Source organism: Triticum urartu, chromosome 1A (genome assembly GCF_056163025.1).
Source record: "Triticum urartu cultivar PI428250 chromosome 1A, HENAU_Tu73, whole genome shotgun sequence".
NCBI lineage: Eukaryota > Viridiplantae > Streptophyta > Magnoliopsida > Poales > Poaceae > Triticum > Triticum urartu.
This window is the reverse complement of record NC_141873.1, coordinates 50,426,324-50,443,181: the sequence shown is the minus strand read 5'-3', so window position 1 is coordinate 50,443,181 and position 16,858 is coordinate 50,426,324. Positions and strand designations below refer to the sequence as shown.

The 16,858-nt window shown below is 45.7% G+C and overlaps 3 protein-coding genes across 3 annotated transcripts; all 3 read right to left on the bottom strand.

The window, feature by feature from the left end:
• Positions 1 to 3,913: 3,913 nt before the first annotated feature.
• Positions 3,914 to 4,974, bottom strand: LOC147989898 (uncharacterized). The gene is made up of 3 exons (XM_087518123.1): positions 4,661 to 4,974; positions 4,340 to 4,415; positions 3,914 to 4,240 (listed from the first exon to the last, which is right to left on the bottom strand). The coding sequence occupies exons 1-3, from the start codon at positions 4,972 to 4,974 to the stop codon at positions 4,100 to 4,102; spliced, it is 531 nt and encodes a 176-aa protein (XP_087374249.1). The 3' UTR covers positions 3,914 to 4,099.
• Positions 4,975 to 12,941: 7,967 nt separating this feature from the next.
• LOC125517455 (uncharacterized) lies at positions 12,942 to 13,945 on the bottom strand. Its single transcript, XM_048682656.2, has 3 exons — positions 13,493 to 13,945; positions 13,272 to 13,344; positions 12,942 to 13,178 (listed from the first exon to the last, which is right to left on the bottom strand). The coding sequence occupies exons 1-3, from the start codon at positions 13,720 to 13,722 to the stop codon at positions 13,173 to 13,175; spliced, it is 309 nt and encodes a 102-aa protein (XP_048538613.1). The 5' UTR covers positions 13,723 to 13,945; the 3' UTR covers positions 12,942 to 13,172.
• Positions 13,946 to 15,808: 1,863 nt separating this feature from the next.
• LOC147989897 (uncharacterized) lies at positions 15,809 to 16,532 on the bottom strand. The gene is made up of 2 exons (XM_087518044.1): positions 16,167 to 16,532; positions 15,809 to 16,046 (listed from the first exon to the last, which is right to left on the bottom strand). Exons 1-2 carry the CDS (start codon positions 16,478 to 16,480, stop codon positions 15,983 to 15,985), a joined length of 378 nt encoding a protein of 125 aa, XP_087374170.1. The 5' UTR covers positions 16,481 to 16,532; the 3' UTR covers positions 15,809 to 15,982.
• Positions 16,533 to 16,858: the final 326 nt, after the last annotated feature.

Here is a 16,858-nt window from a genome sequence, read left to right as displayed (position 1 = left end):
TTCGGTATTCATTACACTCTTGTTAAGGAGATGGACTATTTGTGATGTTGATGGTATGATTGCTCGGGATCTGACACGGTGTCATCACAGGGCCTCTGTAGGGTGTGGTAAAAGTTTGGACGTGTTTCGAGTAAGCCTCCCCTGAGGTCGCTTGTAAACCGCACCGTCTCCGAGCTAGTATCTAGGTATCTAGAGGGAACGTGTCCGGTTTGTGCAGGAAGTGCTGGTCCTGTTGCTCCGTTGGCCTCGAAACTTCTCATGCTCTAAGAGGGGGCAACCTCATGGCACGTGCCACGGCCTCGCATTTTTCGAGGACGCGCGCAATATTCGAGAAATTTATTGCTCTGCTGGGGTTTCATTGCCGGGAATTGCAGATCAGCAAGGTGGCACATGAAATCATGTCGGGTAGCGGCATGGGGAATCATTTGTGATGTCCTTGTGGCATGCCTACTCCTTGCACAGACGAGGGAGGGGCATGCCCTGCCACCGGGTTACCAAAAGTATCTCGGTGTTATTCTTGATGCAACCGTTGAAATCCTCGGAAAATCGTACGATGGTAGGATTGCTCGAGATCTAGCACGGTGTCATCATAGGGCCTCTGTAGGGTGTGGTAAAAGTTTGGACGCGTTTCGAGTAAGCCTCTCTTGAGGCCGCTTGTAAACTGCATCATCTCCAAACTAGTATTTAGGTATCGAGAGGAAACGTGTTTGGTTTGTGCAGGAAGCTCATGTATATAGGGACAGGTAAGAGCAGGGCTGAGTGCTCAGTGCTGCTGTTGTCAGTATGGCTTTAGGGGCTAAATCACCATTGATGAACTTCATATTCAAACTAGGGGCATGACGCAAAAGCCCTCTCACGTCACGTGGTGCACGCCATGCATCTGCTACCCCTCGGTGCAGAGCTGAGCTGATACCGATAAAAGACGGTGGTACCCCTCGGTGCAGAGCTGAGGTCTTGTTACTGCGCGTGACTTTTTTTTTGTGGGGTACTGTGCGTGACTTTCTATGGCCAGCCACGCATTGTGCGCTACTCAACCGCCAAACAAATACCAGCGGTGTGAGCGTGTGCCCAAAAAGAGGCAGCAACAACAGAGTGTGTACGGGTGCTCATCTTGATTCAAGAATAACAGAAATAATTTTAAAAAATTAACAGCACAATTATGTTAGAGTTGAATTCCAATATGCTTCAGTACAGGTGGGAGATGTTCAAAGTTCTAGATTTGTTCAGTCACTGAGATTCAAACGCAAATTTTCACACTTCAAACACAAACATATATAGGCAACATGTCCATTTCACTTTCCTTCTCAATCTATCTCCATTGGATGTTTTCGGCAAACATGTCAACCCAACGATATACACATTTTCAAACGGTTCTTGCCATACATCTAAGATCAACCCATTTTTGCAACACACCATAAGTAAACATTTATATACTATACTATTACAAAAAATGATCTGTCCATCATAATTAAATATTTAACACAATATCACCTTTGTTTTTATATACTCTGCATATTAACTTTGTCGAAGAAAATATTTGTGAACTTTAATCAAATTTATAGGAAAATTTATTAACATCGCCAATACCAAAATTTGACCATTAGATTCATCATTGCTTTACCTAAACAATTAACATGGAGAGTAAATAATAAAAACAAAGGTAGTACGTATACCTTCCATATATCCACACCTACAGATAGGGCAACAACATCCCTCACCCTAAAAATGGTGTCCATCGACAATCCTCACCATCAAGAGAGCTTTGCTTCATCCACGTGATCTTACATGAGTTTACGTGTTGGATATGAGGTGGCAATGTTTAACCGGGCATAATGGGGCGCTGGGCCCACCGTGAAATTCAGGGGGGGGGGGGGGGGGGGTGTTTAGTACGTGGAAAGGAAGGTTTCGTAACTTCATGTAATTGTTTACGTTAGTGTACCATTTTCGACATCATAATGCCCCCCCCCCCTCCAATCGGTGCCTAGCGATAACCCACCACCTCAAAATTGGGACCAACATAACACTTCTCACTTATATTGTTGCACAACGAATGGACACTTTCCCAATGAATTAACCCTCGATCTACGAAATCGGTTATATACTGCTACCAAAGTATTTGAGGCAGTTTAGATGTGGCAGGCGATGGGACGCAACCTTCACTGGGACCCACACTGCCTCGCACTGCATGCTTGACCATTCCAGACTCAGTTCGGGTGGGTACATTGCTCTCCATGCGGGGACCAAACCGGATTGGGCTTGGTGCATCCAGGCCCGGCGTTCACGATGAAATCACTCAAAGATTCAAGATGATTCGTGGTCTCACTGGAACCACTTCTCCGAAAGTAGGTCATCTTCAACGACAAACATAGATCACGAGGTTGGACTCTTCGCGTGGCTAGCTTCGACTTCTCTCTCAAGCTTCCAAGCACTGCAGACCATGCCATTCTCCTGCCTCGTGGCAATGCCGACTCTCAATATTTTCCTTTCACTAATCCTTGGGAGGCCTTCAGGACCTGGCCAAGGTTTCAGTTCAACCCAGGCGCACTCTTGCTCTTGACAAGCTCAGGTGCTACTAACACTACCACATACCAGGGGAACATCACAAGGCGGGAAGTCAGCCCATCACCAGGTCAGCGTCGGGACCCCCAGCATGACATAACTTAGCCCAGGTCCAATACCCTCTCGTAGGCCCAGGTTCTATCCAAAACATTTTGGGCCTCTGGATAGATCATTAAGATTTGGATCAATTCCTCGAACATCACAGAAGCGTTCACTGAACCAACTATTGGACTTGGTAGCCTACAAATTCTCCATAGAACATCGTGTTGGATACTAGCACGTCGAAATTCTCGTGTTCTCCTACTTAAATCCCCACCTTCTTCATGTGTTTCAACGCAATATAATAGGTCTGTTGATATTCTTTCCAATACTGTGTGATATTGACCTTTCCAGTCATTTTTAACCCACAATTCCAGTCATCATATTCATGCCCAGTGAACATACACTTTTTGAATAAACCCAGGATCTTATAACCTCATGTAATAAAAAATTATTAGAGGGATTTTTGTATTGTAGGCAGTTGCTTCCGTTGAACCGTGCATGGAACTTACTTACTGGGAGTCAAATATGTCAAATCGATGCATCTAATATCCGGTGTCTTTGCGGTTTGTTTGGCAACAATGATGGAGGCAAGATAAACGGGGTCGTGGCATGCCCTTCATCTTAACCGTTTCTCATGTCCCTGACCATGAAGTTGGAGCTGTAGCAGTATGGGGCAACCCGGCAAGAACGATGCCATGCACAATGGGTAGTTCGGGCTATGTTGGTACAAGTCGTGCTTCTTTCTCCTGTGGGGATCGTTGTTGAAGTCAGAGTTGCCTAGTCCTCAATGTGTTGGCTGATTGTTTGGCATAGATGTACAACGTTCTCATGTGTTGTTTGTTCGGAGTGCTTTTGGTTGGTCATATGTGGTGGAATCGGAGTCGCTCGCTCGGGAAGAAGTGACCACAATGACACTTTGCAAGCAACCTTGATATTGTTCCACTGTTCGGCGATGAGTGTAGGTCTTCTGGTGGGTAGCCAGATCGGCCGTGATGCTACATCTTGCAGGTGAGTTGTAACGGTTTTTACCCGATGTCAAATTAATCCGACATCTCTCTCCTATGTTTTTAATGAATCTATTCCTAAGGTCTGACTTAAGAAAAATTATATATGTAAATAATAAGCCGACACTTTTGTTCATGGTGTTATTAGGTGCGTGCACAGTTTCCTTGCTTGTTTCCCTCTACTTCTTTACGTCTTTCTTATACCTGTGCAGTTACCCTCTATTAATCAGTTTGTACAACACAATAAAGACCCTCCACTTCACAGAAAGTCAGAAACTGATCAGAAATACATAAACAGAAGAACAAGAAGATGTTTTCTTTCACGAACACGGTAGATATTTTAAGCTACAGAATCCAAGCTACACGAGATAACTGAAGGCAGATGTACTCCAGCACCCTGCACAGTGCACGCTACCACATCACTACAGCCTAAATAATGATCCATAGGATACGCTTCCCGAATGGGCACTCCACAAACTGTTCTTCACCCAATGTCAGAAGACCGAGTGATTGTTCGCACGAGCGAACGAGCTCCTTGCAGAGACAGTGCTACGATAATAAAGTAAATCGCGCCTAATTTTCCCTGAGACCAATTCAAAGAGGACGTCCATCCACTGACTGGGCATGTTGTAGGCCTACAAGCCAGAAACAAGGTGGCAAATGTGAGCAGTTTGCATTGCGTTCTGACTTCTGAACCGATGGATATAGATAGGGAGGGGCAAAATGTACGTTACCTCGGATGGAGACGCCTCCTCATCTCGTATCTTCTCCAGGCTCCTGACAAGGTATTTTGCGGCCGAACCGAGCTGGCTGGAGATTAACTGCAAGATTAGCTAGAAATAAAATCAAGGTAAATCCAATGTTTTAAATAGCGGGCTATGGCATTTAGCGGCGACCCTAAAAGGACTATAGCGGAGCTATAGCGGCAAATTATACATGAAATCATTTAGCGACAACACCCTCAAACAGCTATAGCGAGGCTATAGCCGGCTATTTAAAACTATGGGTAAATCACGCGGCGGCTCGTCGGAGTCACAGAGAGAGAGGGGGCATACGGCTCGTGGTGGTCGCAGTCGTGATGGACGTGGCTGTCGTGCACCCCATCCTCGCGGACGTAGTGCGTTGAGATCGTGATCATCCCCCCCGGCGGCGAGTCGGCAGGCGGGAACTGGACGGTCATGGTCACTTTCTTGCCGACCTTCCCTCCGGACGGATCGGCAGCCACGAGGCCGGTGATGATGAGCAGAAAGAAGACGGAGAGGAGGGTGAGGTGGTAGAGCCGAGCCATGGCAGACTTCGGGCTGAGATGTGCACAGAACCTACTGCTTGCTACTTCAACTGGGTGAACGAAATGTGGCCGGCCAAGCATGCATATATGGTGGACAGAACACTGTGTGAACTGCTGCTGATGTAGGTACTGTTGCCAGTATGGTTTTACAGACATTGGTGTTCTTTTTTTTCCCTTTTTTGGAAAGGGGCATAACCCTGGCCCGGCCTCTGTCTTAACTCTGGAAAATAAAAAAGAGAAATGGATTAGATTTCTAATGTACAAGAGCTTTGTGTGGGCACTATGTGTAGGCACTCACGCAGTGTGTGCCACTCAACTGCCAATCTGATCTCCTCGGCCGTAGTGTGAGCGCAGGCTGTAGGGTGATCATGTGCGGGCAAGCTGCTGTACTTGCTAGTGCTAGTTCAACGTGGGTGTCGTCCGCTTGCCTCAACTGCCCGAGCAGAGGCAAATAATGTACTGTACCATTGAACTTCAAAGGAGACGCGTGAACGCAGAAGGCCCGGCATGGTTCTGTGCCCTTCTCACGGGGTGCGTGCCGTGCATCTGGTTTTTTTTTTTGAAATGTTGACAGGAGAGCTGCCAAATTCATTGATCAGAAGAAGGCATTACAAGAACACCCTCAAAGGAGAAATGCACCGCATAAAAACGAGTGCCAAAAAAAAGAAGGAAAAACGGACTGCTCGGTTTATTGCGAAAAACCGGGCAAAAACCATAGCAGTGCCTAGCTGGACTAGACCTAAAGCACCACGATACATACAAGACGCCGGAAAGCGAAAACCCCACAACACACCCGGTCGGGCACTCAAGCGCCTTCGCTGCTACCAGAGTGCACACCGACAACCGCCATACTGTACCGGGCTGCGACGAGCATATCCGCAAGCCTCGAGAACACCGAAGAGGAACGATAGGTCCGAAAGAGCGAAAACCTATGCCGCTTCGATCCCACGAGCCTAACTGACATAGCTTGCCCGACGTTACTGGCATGTGAAGGGTGCTCCTGCTGCTCTCAACGTCGACCAAGCAACCAACTCCAAACGGAAGCACCACCGAAGACTCCATGCTCACCAAAACGTTGCCCGCTCTAGATCCACCGCACCACCCTCAACCAAGTGCTCCATCACCCGAATTGCTCCAAAGCAATGCTTCCAACGAAGTAATGACACCACAGATGCCACCATTGCATACGGTTTTCACCGAGAGGCAAGAACATGGAGCAGGAGAGGTGTCAGATCCCCTTGATGGCGCCTCCAACAAGGAAAATCACACCCGAAAGCATCATTCACCATCCGCCCAGATCCAAGTCGAGCATGACTTTCGTCGGGGATCTGAACACCTATGCCGGGGACGACGCCTCCAACACACCACCACCAGACCGGAGCAACAGTTGCCACTTGCTGCACCACACAAAACTAGCTGGAGCACCACCGGTGGTGCAACCCCGGAGCAACCCGAAGGCCCTGCAAGACCACGCCACTGCAGTCCACAATCCCGACCTGGAGCCACCACACAACCGCTAGCAGCCAGGCACTGGCCGAGCCTCCTCCAGGCCCCCAGCCGCCAGCGTGCCAGATCCGGCCGCGCCAAGCAAGGGACCACCCGCCAGGGAGGAGCCCGTGTCCTCCCGCAACATCCCACCATGACGACACGCGCGACCGCGCCGCCCACACCCCGCCAACGGCGCAACCTGACGGTGACCACTCACGCGCGCTCATGGGCCGCACAAAAGGGTGCCAGCCGCCCCACACCTCGCGCATAGCAGGAACCCGCCAGATCCGGCCGCCCTGGTCGTCCGCGACCTGCCTCCTCGTGGCTCGCGGGTAATCCCGGTCGCCGGCTTGCCCGAGCCTAGATCTGGCACAGCCGCCGCGCCCACAGCTCCTACACCGCCAGAGGCCGGCGGGCGCGCTAGCCACCTCCCCGCCGTGGCGTGCCGAGCAGTGCCGGCCCGAGCTCAGCTACACGCCGCAGCGCCTCGCGCCTTCGCTTGGCGCAGCTGCCCCGCGCAGCCCACCTCGCGTGCGGGAGAGTTAGACACTAGTAGAAAAAGGGCCTTTAGTCCCGGTTCTGAAATCGGGACTAAAATGTCGGTACTAATGCCTCTCCCTTTAGTCCCGCTTCAATCCAGAACCGGGACTAAAGGGCGCGGCCACGTGGAGCTCCACCTTTAGTCCCGGTTGGTAACACCAACCGGGACTAAAGGAAATTTTATGATTTTTTTTAAAAAAAATTTGAATTTTTTTTTGAAATTTTTTGGATTTTCAAATTTCTGAATTATTTTAACCTCTAGTCTGTAATCACCACCCCTCATCACTTCTCAATTTATCCTCTAATCACCCCTCATCATTCCAAATCATCTAACTTCCCGAACGGTCACCCATCCTCCCACCCCCCCCCCCCCAGCCTGAGCACGCTTAACTTCCGGGTTCTATTCTCCCTCGTTCCAAGTCTGCACTTGTTGTTTTCCTGACAATACTAAGATGTCAATCCTATTAACCTTCAGGAATTTTGCTTGAGCATGAAGTGACACATTTCATAGTTTTATTTCGAAACTATTGTTTTAAAAAACAATAATTATTTAGTAACACTAATATTTCTTGAATAATTAGTTTGACCATTGTTTGACCATAGTTTGACCACTGTTTCACCAGATTTGACCAAAATTGAAATAACTGAAATAATTATTTAGTAACCACACTAATATTCTAGAATAATTAGTTTGACCATTGTTTGACCACAGTTTGCCCATTGTTTGAATTTTTTTCGATTTTTTTCACTCTAGATCTTAAAAGCCCCGTAACTTTTTTTCTATTAGGTTTTTGAGGATTTTGAAAATGTTTAAAGGGGTTCCCCCCGTTAAATTTGGATGTAACTTTTCAAGTAGATGATTTTTCATATAAAAAACTTTTTCATCCGAGTTAGTATGCAAAAGTTATGCCCATTTTTACAAATTTCAGAGAGATTTTGCAAATAAAGTCAAAATTCACATTTGCAAATTTTCCCAACAACTAGACCACATATCACATGGGAAACTTATTTCCTTTTATTTTTTTGACATTTCCATCATTTTCTTTTATTTTTTTTAAAACTGAAAAGGCGATCCACGGGGGGGAGGGGGGGTATAGTTTGAAAATGGAACCTTTAGTACCGGTTCATGGCACGAACCGGGACTAAAGGTCTCATCCCCATTAGTCCCGGTTCGTGCCTCAAACCGGGACTAAAGGTCTAATCTTTAGTCCCGGTTTGAGGCACGAATCGGGACCAATGGTTGTGGGCCAGGAGCGAGGCCCATTGGTCCCGGTTCATCCCACCAACCGGGACCAAAAGGTCTAGATGAACCGGGACCAATGGCCCACGTGGCCCGGCCGGCCCCCTGGGCTCACGAACCGGGACCAATGCCCCCATTGGTCCCGGTTCTGGACTGAACCGGGACTAATGGGGTTACCCGGCCTGGACCAAAGCCCCCTTTTCTACTAGTGAGAGCCCGCCGCCGCCGACACCACACGGGCTTTGCCCGGCGGCCACTACTATTAAAAAGGTTGTTAGTGGCGCACCAGTTTTTGCTATTAATGGCGCACTATAGGTGCGCCACTATTAACACGCCACTAGTAACAAATAGTAATGGCGCCATTACTATCTGACTTAGTAATGGCATCATATAGAAGTGTGCCATTACTAACAATTTTTTTTCAAAAAAAAAATTCAAAATTTTTTCTCCAAATTTTTTTTCCAATTTTTTTTCATTTTTTCTTAATCTCGGGTCACTATGGCTTAATCTCAAGTCAAATCGCACTCCATGGTCAAACGTTCCGGAAGGTCACCCATCCACACACTACTCCAGCCCCAACACGCTGAACTTCTTAGTTCTATCCAACCCCAGCACCAGCTCACTTAACAGGCACTTGTTGACATATCTATCATATCAATCCTATTAAACCTTGTTGATGTCTAGGACTTTGTTCATGTTCATGAGTGCGATGAAATTTTGAAAAAATATTTCAAACTTCCCGGTCATATTACCTATCATATTTTAAACATTTTTTCCAAAAATAAAATTTGAAACCAATTTTTTTTCTGTTACTAGTGGCGCACCTAGCAAAATGGTGCGCCATTACTAAGTTTGAAATTTTTTCCATTTTCTCCCCTCTAGATCTTAAAAGCTCCATATTTTTTGTTCTGTTAGGTTTTTGGGGATTCTAAAAATCTTCAACGGGGTTTCCCCGATTGAATTCGGACGTAACTTTTCGAGTAGATGATTTTTCATATAAAAAACTTTTTAATCCGAGTTCGTATGCAAAAGTTATGCCCATTTTACTAAATTCCAGAGAGATTTTGCAAATAAAGTCAAAATTCATATTTGTAAATTTTCTCAACAAGTAGGCCACATATCACATGGGAAACTTATTATCTTTTTTTTGACATTTCCATCATTTTATTTTATTTTTAAAAAAACTGAAAAGTCGGTCCACGAGGTGGGGGGGAGGGGTGGGGGATGCATTTGGTGAAATTTTCGGCCACCTAGAAAGTTAGTAATGGCGCACTTTGTGGTGCGCCATTACTATGTGTATGACTTGCTCAAAGTTATTAATAGCGCACTTTGTATAGGTGCGCCATTACTAAGTTTGACATAGTAATGGCGCACCTATGCAAAGTGCGCAATTACTAAGTTTGACCAAGGTTTGACCCAATCAGACACATAGTTAGGCTGGTTGTAACGGGGAGTATCATATACTAGTATCATGCATATGATACTAGTGTATGATACTACCTCCCTAATGCATAGTATCATATATTAGTATCATGTTGTACTCTATTTATTGCCATGCATGACACAAAGTAGTATAGCATTTAATATGATACGGTATCATAATATGATACTATACCCTCTTTTTCTTCATTTAATACTATGACACCTCATCAAAATTGCCTAGTTGTCATGCATGATACTAGCTATGATACTATCATTACGACCAGCCTTATGGCGCACTTTGTAAAGGTGCGTCATTACTATGTCAACTTAGTAATTGCGCACCTATACAAAGTGCGCCATTACTATGTATATGACTGGGTCAAACCTTGGTCGAACTTAGTAATGGCGCACTTTTCACCTGATGCGTCATTACTGTTTTGATTATTAATGGCGCACCTACACATTGTGCGCCATTACTATGTATAGTGCGTCCTTAGTGTTCATATTGGCTATAGTTGTTTTTCTAGTAGTGGGCGCTCATCGACGGCGGCGGGGAGGAGGGGTGGATGAGTGGCGGCGGTGCCCGGCGGCTAGGGTTAGCGCCTGGGTCGCTCGCGGGGAGCGACACGGGGCTCGTTTTTTTCTGGTGAGGATATTCTGTTATAAATAAATACATAAACGCATGAACGCTGAAGAGCTGAGTTCTTGTTTCTGCGTGTAACTTTGTGTGACCACTACTGGCGCAGTGTGCGCCGCTCAGCTGTCAACCTGATCATGATCATGCATGGAGCCGTTTGTGCCATCAGCTTATGATCATGTATGGAGCCGTTTGGATCAACTGTCTGAACAAGCCCAGTGGTGACAGTTTGACGCTGCAGCCTTGTGGATTCTCTGTCTGACAAAGTGTGTGTTGAATCAATGCATGTGCTTTCTGTTTGCTCATCGGCTGTACACTTGAAAGTCGACACAGACCTGTTGTTTCACAGCAGATGGCAGTTTGTAGATATTTCTCACTTCTTTTTTTTCTTTGATGTAAGCCAGTCCTCCCACTCCTTCTTTTTCCTGTACTCTTTCCCTTTGTTCATATTTCATGAACCCCACTAAATTTACACGACAATGCAGTTCGATATGTCTAACATAAAATGCTAGTGGTCTGCACGTCCTTTACGATTCGTGTCCTTTTTTGAAAGGTTTTGGAGTGTCATGTATAAGTGATGTTTAAGCAGACATACATGATCCAAAACCCCACACACCTTGTACTGACCGATCATGCACGTACGAGTCGCCGCTGCTACTTCATCTTTGGTGTGATCCATCAACTCATGCATGCATGGAGCGTCTGCCTCAACTGCCTCCTCAGGACAAGTAGTACCGTCTACCAGACCGTTGCTTGCTGGTGGCCGGGTTCTCGTTTCTCGGTCAAACTGTGTGTTGAACGCATGTGGCTTCTGTTTGCTCATCGGTACAAAGTTGAAACAGAGATTCTTTGTTTCATGCTAAAAAGGGTTGTTCATTCATATTTTCAATAACCAAATTATTTTTCAGGACAATAAGAAACGTCTACTAGACGTACGGTTGCTGGTGGCCGGGTTCTCTTTTCTGGGTCAAAGTGTGTGTTGAACGCATGTGGCTTCTGTTTGCTCGGTACAAAGTTGAAACAGTTTCTTTGTTTCAATGCTAAAAAGGGTTGTTCATATTTTCAAGAGTAAAATGCACTGGTGGTCATTGAACTTGTCGTGTACGCTCATTTTGGTCACTGTACTTCAGAATACAGTCAATACGGTTATTATATACGTGTTGAGGTGATTATATGGTCACTGTCAGGTCACTGTCAGATCGTATAGCTCATATTTCATCTATTTGATCGGTCAAACAATCCATATGGTACCTCCACATGATTTTTCTTTTAAAAAATAGGGGTTTTCCCCGCCCGACTTTTATTAAAGATAGTCAAGCAGCCAGGTAAAGCATCATTATACATCGCTTGCTCAAAACATGTGAGTAGCTGCGATGGATACAACCTTCGATACGATCACAATCTTTTCCAGAAGAACAAGTGCAAACAACAAAGCAGCGAGCAGGAAACAGACACTAGCCTGGTCCAGAAGATCAACGCAATAAAACCTTCCATTATTCAGTAGCTTGCTAGTGGCCTGGTTCTCAGCTTCTATGTCAAAGTGTGTGTTAAATGCATATGGATTCCTTTTGCTTGTCGGTACAAAGTTGAAACAGATCCTTTGTTTCACGCTAAAAAAGGTTGTGCATTCATATTTTCTATAACCAAATGAACTTTGATTTTGCTAATTCTCGGTTGGCTAAGATTACAAACTGTGTGAGTCGAATTTTGATGGGAGAGGAGCGAAGCCCCAAGGCCGAGCTAGGGGCGCCACGGTGAGTGGCAGCAAGGCGAGGGGACAATAGCTAGCAAGGCCGAGAAGGAAGCAAAGCCAGAGCTGGCGGTGATGCATCTCACAACAACGTCCAAGGCGGAGCGTGCTCGAGGTTGACGGGTGCAGGTGGGGCAGCCTTTTCGTTTTGACCTCTGACTGGATTAAACGGATCGAACCCCGAGCTGGAGACAGGGACACCATGGCGAGGCATGGATAGAAGCTTGCCGGAGGTGAGGCAGGGTGGAGGCAGGATGCCACGTCAATTTGTTCTAACATTTTCTACCCGCTTTTCCACAAATTAACCGGACATCTCTCTTCTATTTTGTTTAACAAAACGAGTCCTCAGGTCCGACTTAAGAAAAAATAATATGTGAATAATAAGTTGACTCTGTCATGGTAGCATTAATTACTAGCCAGCGTACGAGGCGTTATTAGCTAATGTACGAGGTCATCTCCTGGGCGTATGGATGGATCCATATGTGGTTGTTACTCAGTCATGCGGAAGTCAAGGAGTATATGGCCTACATGTGCAACCGTTGAGAGACGGTGACACGGGATACTTTCAACCGATTTGAATGACGGTCCAACAGTAGGATAGGTGTCTAGTAATCTAGTCATATTTTCGGCTAGCTGTGTCAGTTTTTTTTCTTCATTTTATTCAGCTTTGCTTGAGAATTTATATTGAACTACGTACTTTGGTGCTACTTTGTTTAATAAAATGGCTGCGTGAGGTAATCCTTCTTTTTGAAAAAATAAAGCTAATGTAGCCTCCAGTTTTCTACCCCAATCGGTTCCTCGCTCGTATCCCTCTTTGTTTTCTTACATTTTTCTATGTCCTTCCCATTTGTATTTCTTTATAGTTGTGCAGCTATGCTCTGTTTAATCTGTTGATCCTAAAGCACAACAGAGGTCCTCGACTTAACGAAAATTGAGCAGAAGAAAAACAAATAGATGAACAACGAAATATTTTCTTTCTCGAACCCAAAAGATTACATAATCCAAGATACACAGCCTAAATAATAGGCCACCGGACACGCTCCCCGAATGGGCACTACAACAAAATAAAAAGCGCCTAATGTATTCTCGCTGAGAGGAAAGAAAAGAGGAGCTCCATCGCCAATCTCCACTGACTGGGCATGCAACCACCACTGAGCATGCAGTGAGCCCCGTGAAAGCTCACTCACGTCAAGTACGTGCTTCTACAGCTGAGAAACAATTAGGCAAAGGTCAGTAGCTTACATTTGCGATCTGAAATCTGAACCAACGGATGAGATAGGGAGGGGCAAAATGTGCGTTACCTCGGATAGATTGGCCTGCGGATCTCCCACCTTCTCCAGGGCCGAGACAAGGTTTTTCGTGGCGAAAATGATGCTGAACAAGTGAAGATCGATCGCAAGCTTAGCCAGAAATTTATTAAATCAAGCAAATTAAACCACACGGCTGGCTCGAGTGTGTGCTTTGTGACGATGAGTTGGAGAGAGAGAGAGAGAAAGAGAGAGCGAGCGAGAGAGAGGCATACGGTTCGTAGTCGTCGCCGTCGAGATGGAAGTGGCTGTCGCCGACCCCGCCCTCACCGATGAGGCGCGTCGAGATCGTGATCTTCTCCCCCGAGTCGGCAGCCGGGTACCGCACCGTCATGATCACCTTCTTGCCGACCTTCTTCCCTCCAGACGGATCGGCAGCCACGAGGCCGGTGAGGAGGAGGTAGAAGAAGACGGAGAGGAAGGTGAGGTGGTAGAGCCGAGCCATGGCACACTAGAGACGGACGGACTGAGGAATGCACACAAGCTACTTCAACTGCGTGAACTAACTGTGGCCGGCCAAGCGGACGAGACAAGCATATATGGACCGGATAGGTAAGAGCAGATGCGCGTGAGCTGCGTGACCTACCGCGGATGCATAGTTCCCACTACCACTATGGGTTTCAGGGAGGGACGTTTGTGTTCTACCGTGGATCCCAATTGTGATTTTAGGGCTCTTGTTGCTGCGTGTAACTTTGTATGACCAGCCACGCAGTGCGCGCCACTCAACTGCCAAACGAATACCAGCAGTGCATGTGCATGTGCCCAAAATGAATTACCACAGGCAGCAGCAGCATCAGTGCAGTGCGTGCCCCAATCTACTCAGCCGTAGTGTTGCAGGGCGTGATCATGCATGTACCAGCTGCTACCAGCTCTTGCAAGTGCTAGTTCAACGTGGGTGTCATCAGCAGCAGCTTATGGTCATGTCATGGAGCCGTTCGCCTCAACTGACATTTTGACTCACAGAGTGTGTGTTGAATCAATGCATGTGCTTGCTCAGTCACTAGTTGGAACTTGGAAGTTGAAACAGACGCCTTGTATCCTTGTTTCACAATACAAAGCTCTCTTTTGAGGGAATCACTGTAAAAGGTTGTCTGTAGATGTTTGTAGTATGTACTATGTAGTTTAATTTGCACTCCTCCGCTCACTCCTGTGAGATGTTTTAAATATTTTAATATAAACTACATACAAACTGAAATGAGTAAACAAATACAGTACAAGTTGTTTATATACACCCAATTTTTGAAAAACTGAAACTTCTTATAATTTGGAACGGATCAAGTACTAAGATGATTTTTCATTATTTTTATATTTGATCTAAACCACCCCTCTCCTACCTTTCTATCCTTTCTTTTTTCCTACACACATTATTCCTTTAGTGTGTACATATGCATTTCATGTCTCTTGTATATATGTGATTTAATAACTGCTTAACTAACATTTCAGAATATGATGTTGATATTTCTAACCAGCACAAGATATTATAGGAACATGCTAGTAATTTTGCACAAGGATTTACGGCACGCAAGTGCGAGGGCAATCAGGTCCCTTGTGCCGGCTTTTAATTTTGGCTTCCAATTTGCAAAGTTCTAGATCTCTTAAACAAAAATTCTAAATTAAGTTTTGTATTCATAATTGTGTTTCTCGTGACCAGCACATTGAAATAAGATCCATTTTAAATATATTTTAGTGACTTAAAAAATAGGTTCAGTTTCAATGTTGAAACTTAGTACGAGTGACCGATCAAAATCAATTATTTTGTGTCTATGACCGACAGAAAAAATTGCTTAAATGATATCTCTGAAACTTGTTGAAACTGGGCATTTAAATGCAAAAACTGTAAGTTTTATTGTTGAAACTTAAATCTTTCCGAGGGATGTTCTTGTTTTACTGTGCCTTTGTGAGGGATTAAATTACTTCGCAAATCGCGAGCCAAATCGAGCAGGCGGCGGGGCTTGGCAGGTGATGAGTGCCCCCGCAGTTACTTGTCCCCCGAATTTCCGTGGTATTCTGCACATCATTTACCAATCACTGGCGCTACTTCAACTTTGGTTTGAGCCCTCAACTGTCTCATGTCATGAGAAGTACCACTACCCGAAGTGTGTTAAATGCATGTGACTTGTAGTTGCTCGTCAGTACTCGGTACAAAGTTCAAACAGATTCTTTGTTTCACGGTAAAAGGGTTGTTCACTATTTTCACAGCGCATAAAATTCTTTACTCACTCATTATTTTTCTTTTATTCATGGACCTCCATCATGTTTCCCTTTTTCTTTGCTGCATGTACAGTTGTCTTTGTTGTGTACTACCTCCCTCCCATAAAACTTGACATTCTGAGATTCAAATTGTGTCCCCCAAAACATGTCATTATCGCTCTTTACATGATTTCACATTTGCTTTACCAAGATCAACATTCTAGAAGTAATAGGAGATCTTTCTAAATAACCAAATAAATTTTTACAGGAATTTGCACGAGTGATCCGCCCCTTTATATTAGGAAACAAACGAGCACAATCTCAAATGGAGAACAGGCCACACCGCACAATAAACCACAATCGCTGCAACTACTAGATGATGAATTCAATAATATTTCCGAGGACGAACTCTACTGGCCGCAACGCCATAACAAGCTACTAAAACAGATTAGCAAAAAAACAAGCTACTAAAACAGGCAAGTGATACACGACAGCCACTCCTTGCACCAATGCTCCTAAAGATCATCGTTCGCCTTGGACGTGTGAGCTCGAGAGTGGAAGGCATCCACAACGATTCTTCTGCACCCCAGAAGCGAAATTCAATATCCATGGTGAGTGCTAGCAAGCAAGCAGCGCAAGTAGAGCAAAGTTCAATAGTATGTGGACATGGATGTGAGGACTGAGGAGGGTGCAACATACGGATGTTCGTCGCCAAACTCAATGCGGCCGTCGTAGCCGGCTCCGCCGCCGGTTTTCTCCGCACCGCGGGCTGACATGCGGTTCAGAAACGCCGACTCCTCGTCGGTGGCCGGCCGGATCCTGAAGCCTTCACCGGACCCTTGAGCCTGGTGCTTCTCCGCCCAGCGGTCCAGCCACTGCGACTGCTCCTTGGTTGGGTACCGCACGCGGATCCTGATGCCTCCTTCCTCTTGGTCCGCGGCTGCTGCCGAGGCGGCGGCGGCGAGGCTAGCTAGCAGCAGGAGGGAGATGGGAACGGAAGACAGGCGTGCCATCTCGCTTCTTTGGCTCACTGATCTTACGGAGAGTTGCTCTGTTTCAACTGAAATGTGGCCTGGCCTGGATGGTCTATAGAGAGAATTCCTTATTTAACACTGGCTTAAACTTTTATTCCCTATTTAACACTGGAAAAATATTTCTTCCCTATCTAACACAGCCTTTAAATTTTGTTTCCAATATAACACTTTCATCTTTTTTGTGTGCAAACAATGTTAAATGACACGTGAAATGACAATTCTGCCCTCATACATCTATTCAGTTTTTATTTATTTATTCCGGTGTCCTATTTAAGGGTGGAATCCATGGTTAGTGTAACAGAATGGTGTCATATTCCTGGAGATCACACGTACGCTAACTCCCTACTGGATGGATTT

Excerpts from the sequence above, each read along its gene's own strand:
- LOC147989897 (XM_087518044.1), bottom strand. The coding sequence starts at position 16,480 with ATGGCACGCCTGTCTTCCGTTCCCATCTCCCTCCTGCTGCTAGCTAGC. Across the intron at positions 16,047-16,166 it reads GAGTTTGGCGACGAACATCC|AAGAATCGTTGTGGATGCCT; the intron begins GTATGTTGCACC and ends TCTGGGGTGCAG.
- LOC147989898 (XM_087518123.1), bottom strand. The coding sequence starts at position 4,974 with ATGCTTGGCCGGCCACATTTCGTTCACCCAGTTGAAGTAGCAAGCAGT. Across the intron at positions 4,416-4,660 it reads GACTGCGACCACCACGAGCC|CCAGCTCGGTTCGGCCGCAA; the intron begins GTATGCCCCCTC and ends GTTAATCTCCAG. Across the intron at positions 4,241-4,339 it reads AGGAGGCGTCTCCATCCGAG|GCCTACAACATGCCCAGTCA; the intron begins GTAACGTACATT and ends TCTGGCTTGTAG.
- LOC125517455 (XM_048682656.2), bottom strand. The coding sequence starts at position 13,722 with ATGGCTCGGCTCTACCACCTCACCTTCCTCTCCGTCTTCTTCTACCTC. Across the intron at positions 13,345-13,492 it reads GACGGCGACGACTACGAACC|CATCATTTTCGCCACGAAAA; the intron begins GTATGCCTCTCT and ends TCACTTGTTCAG.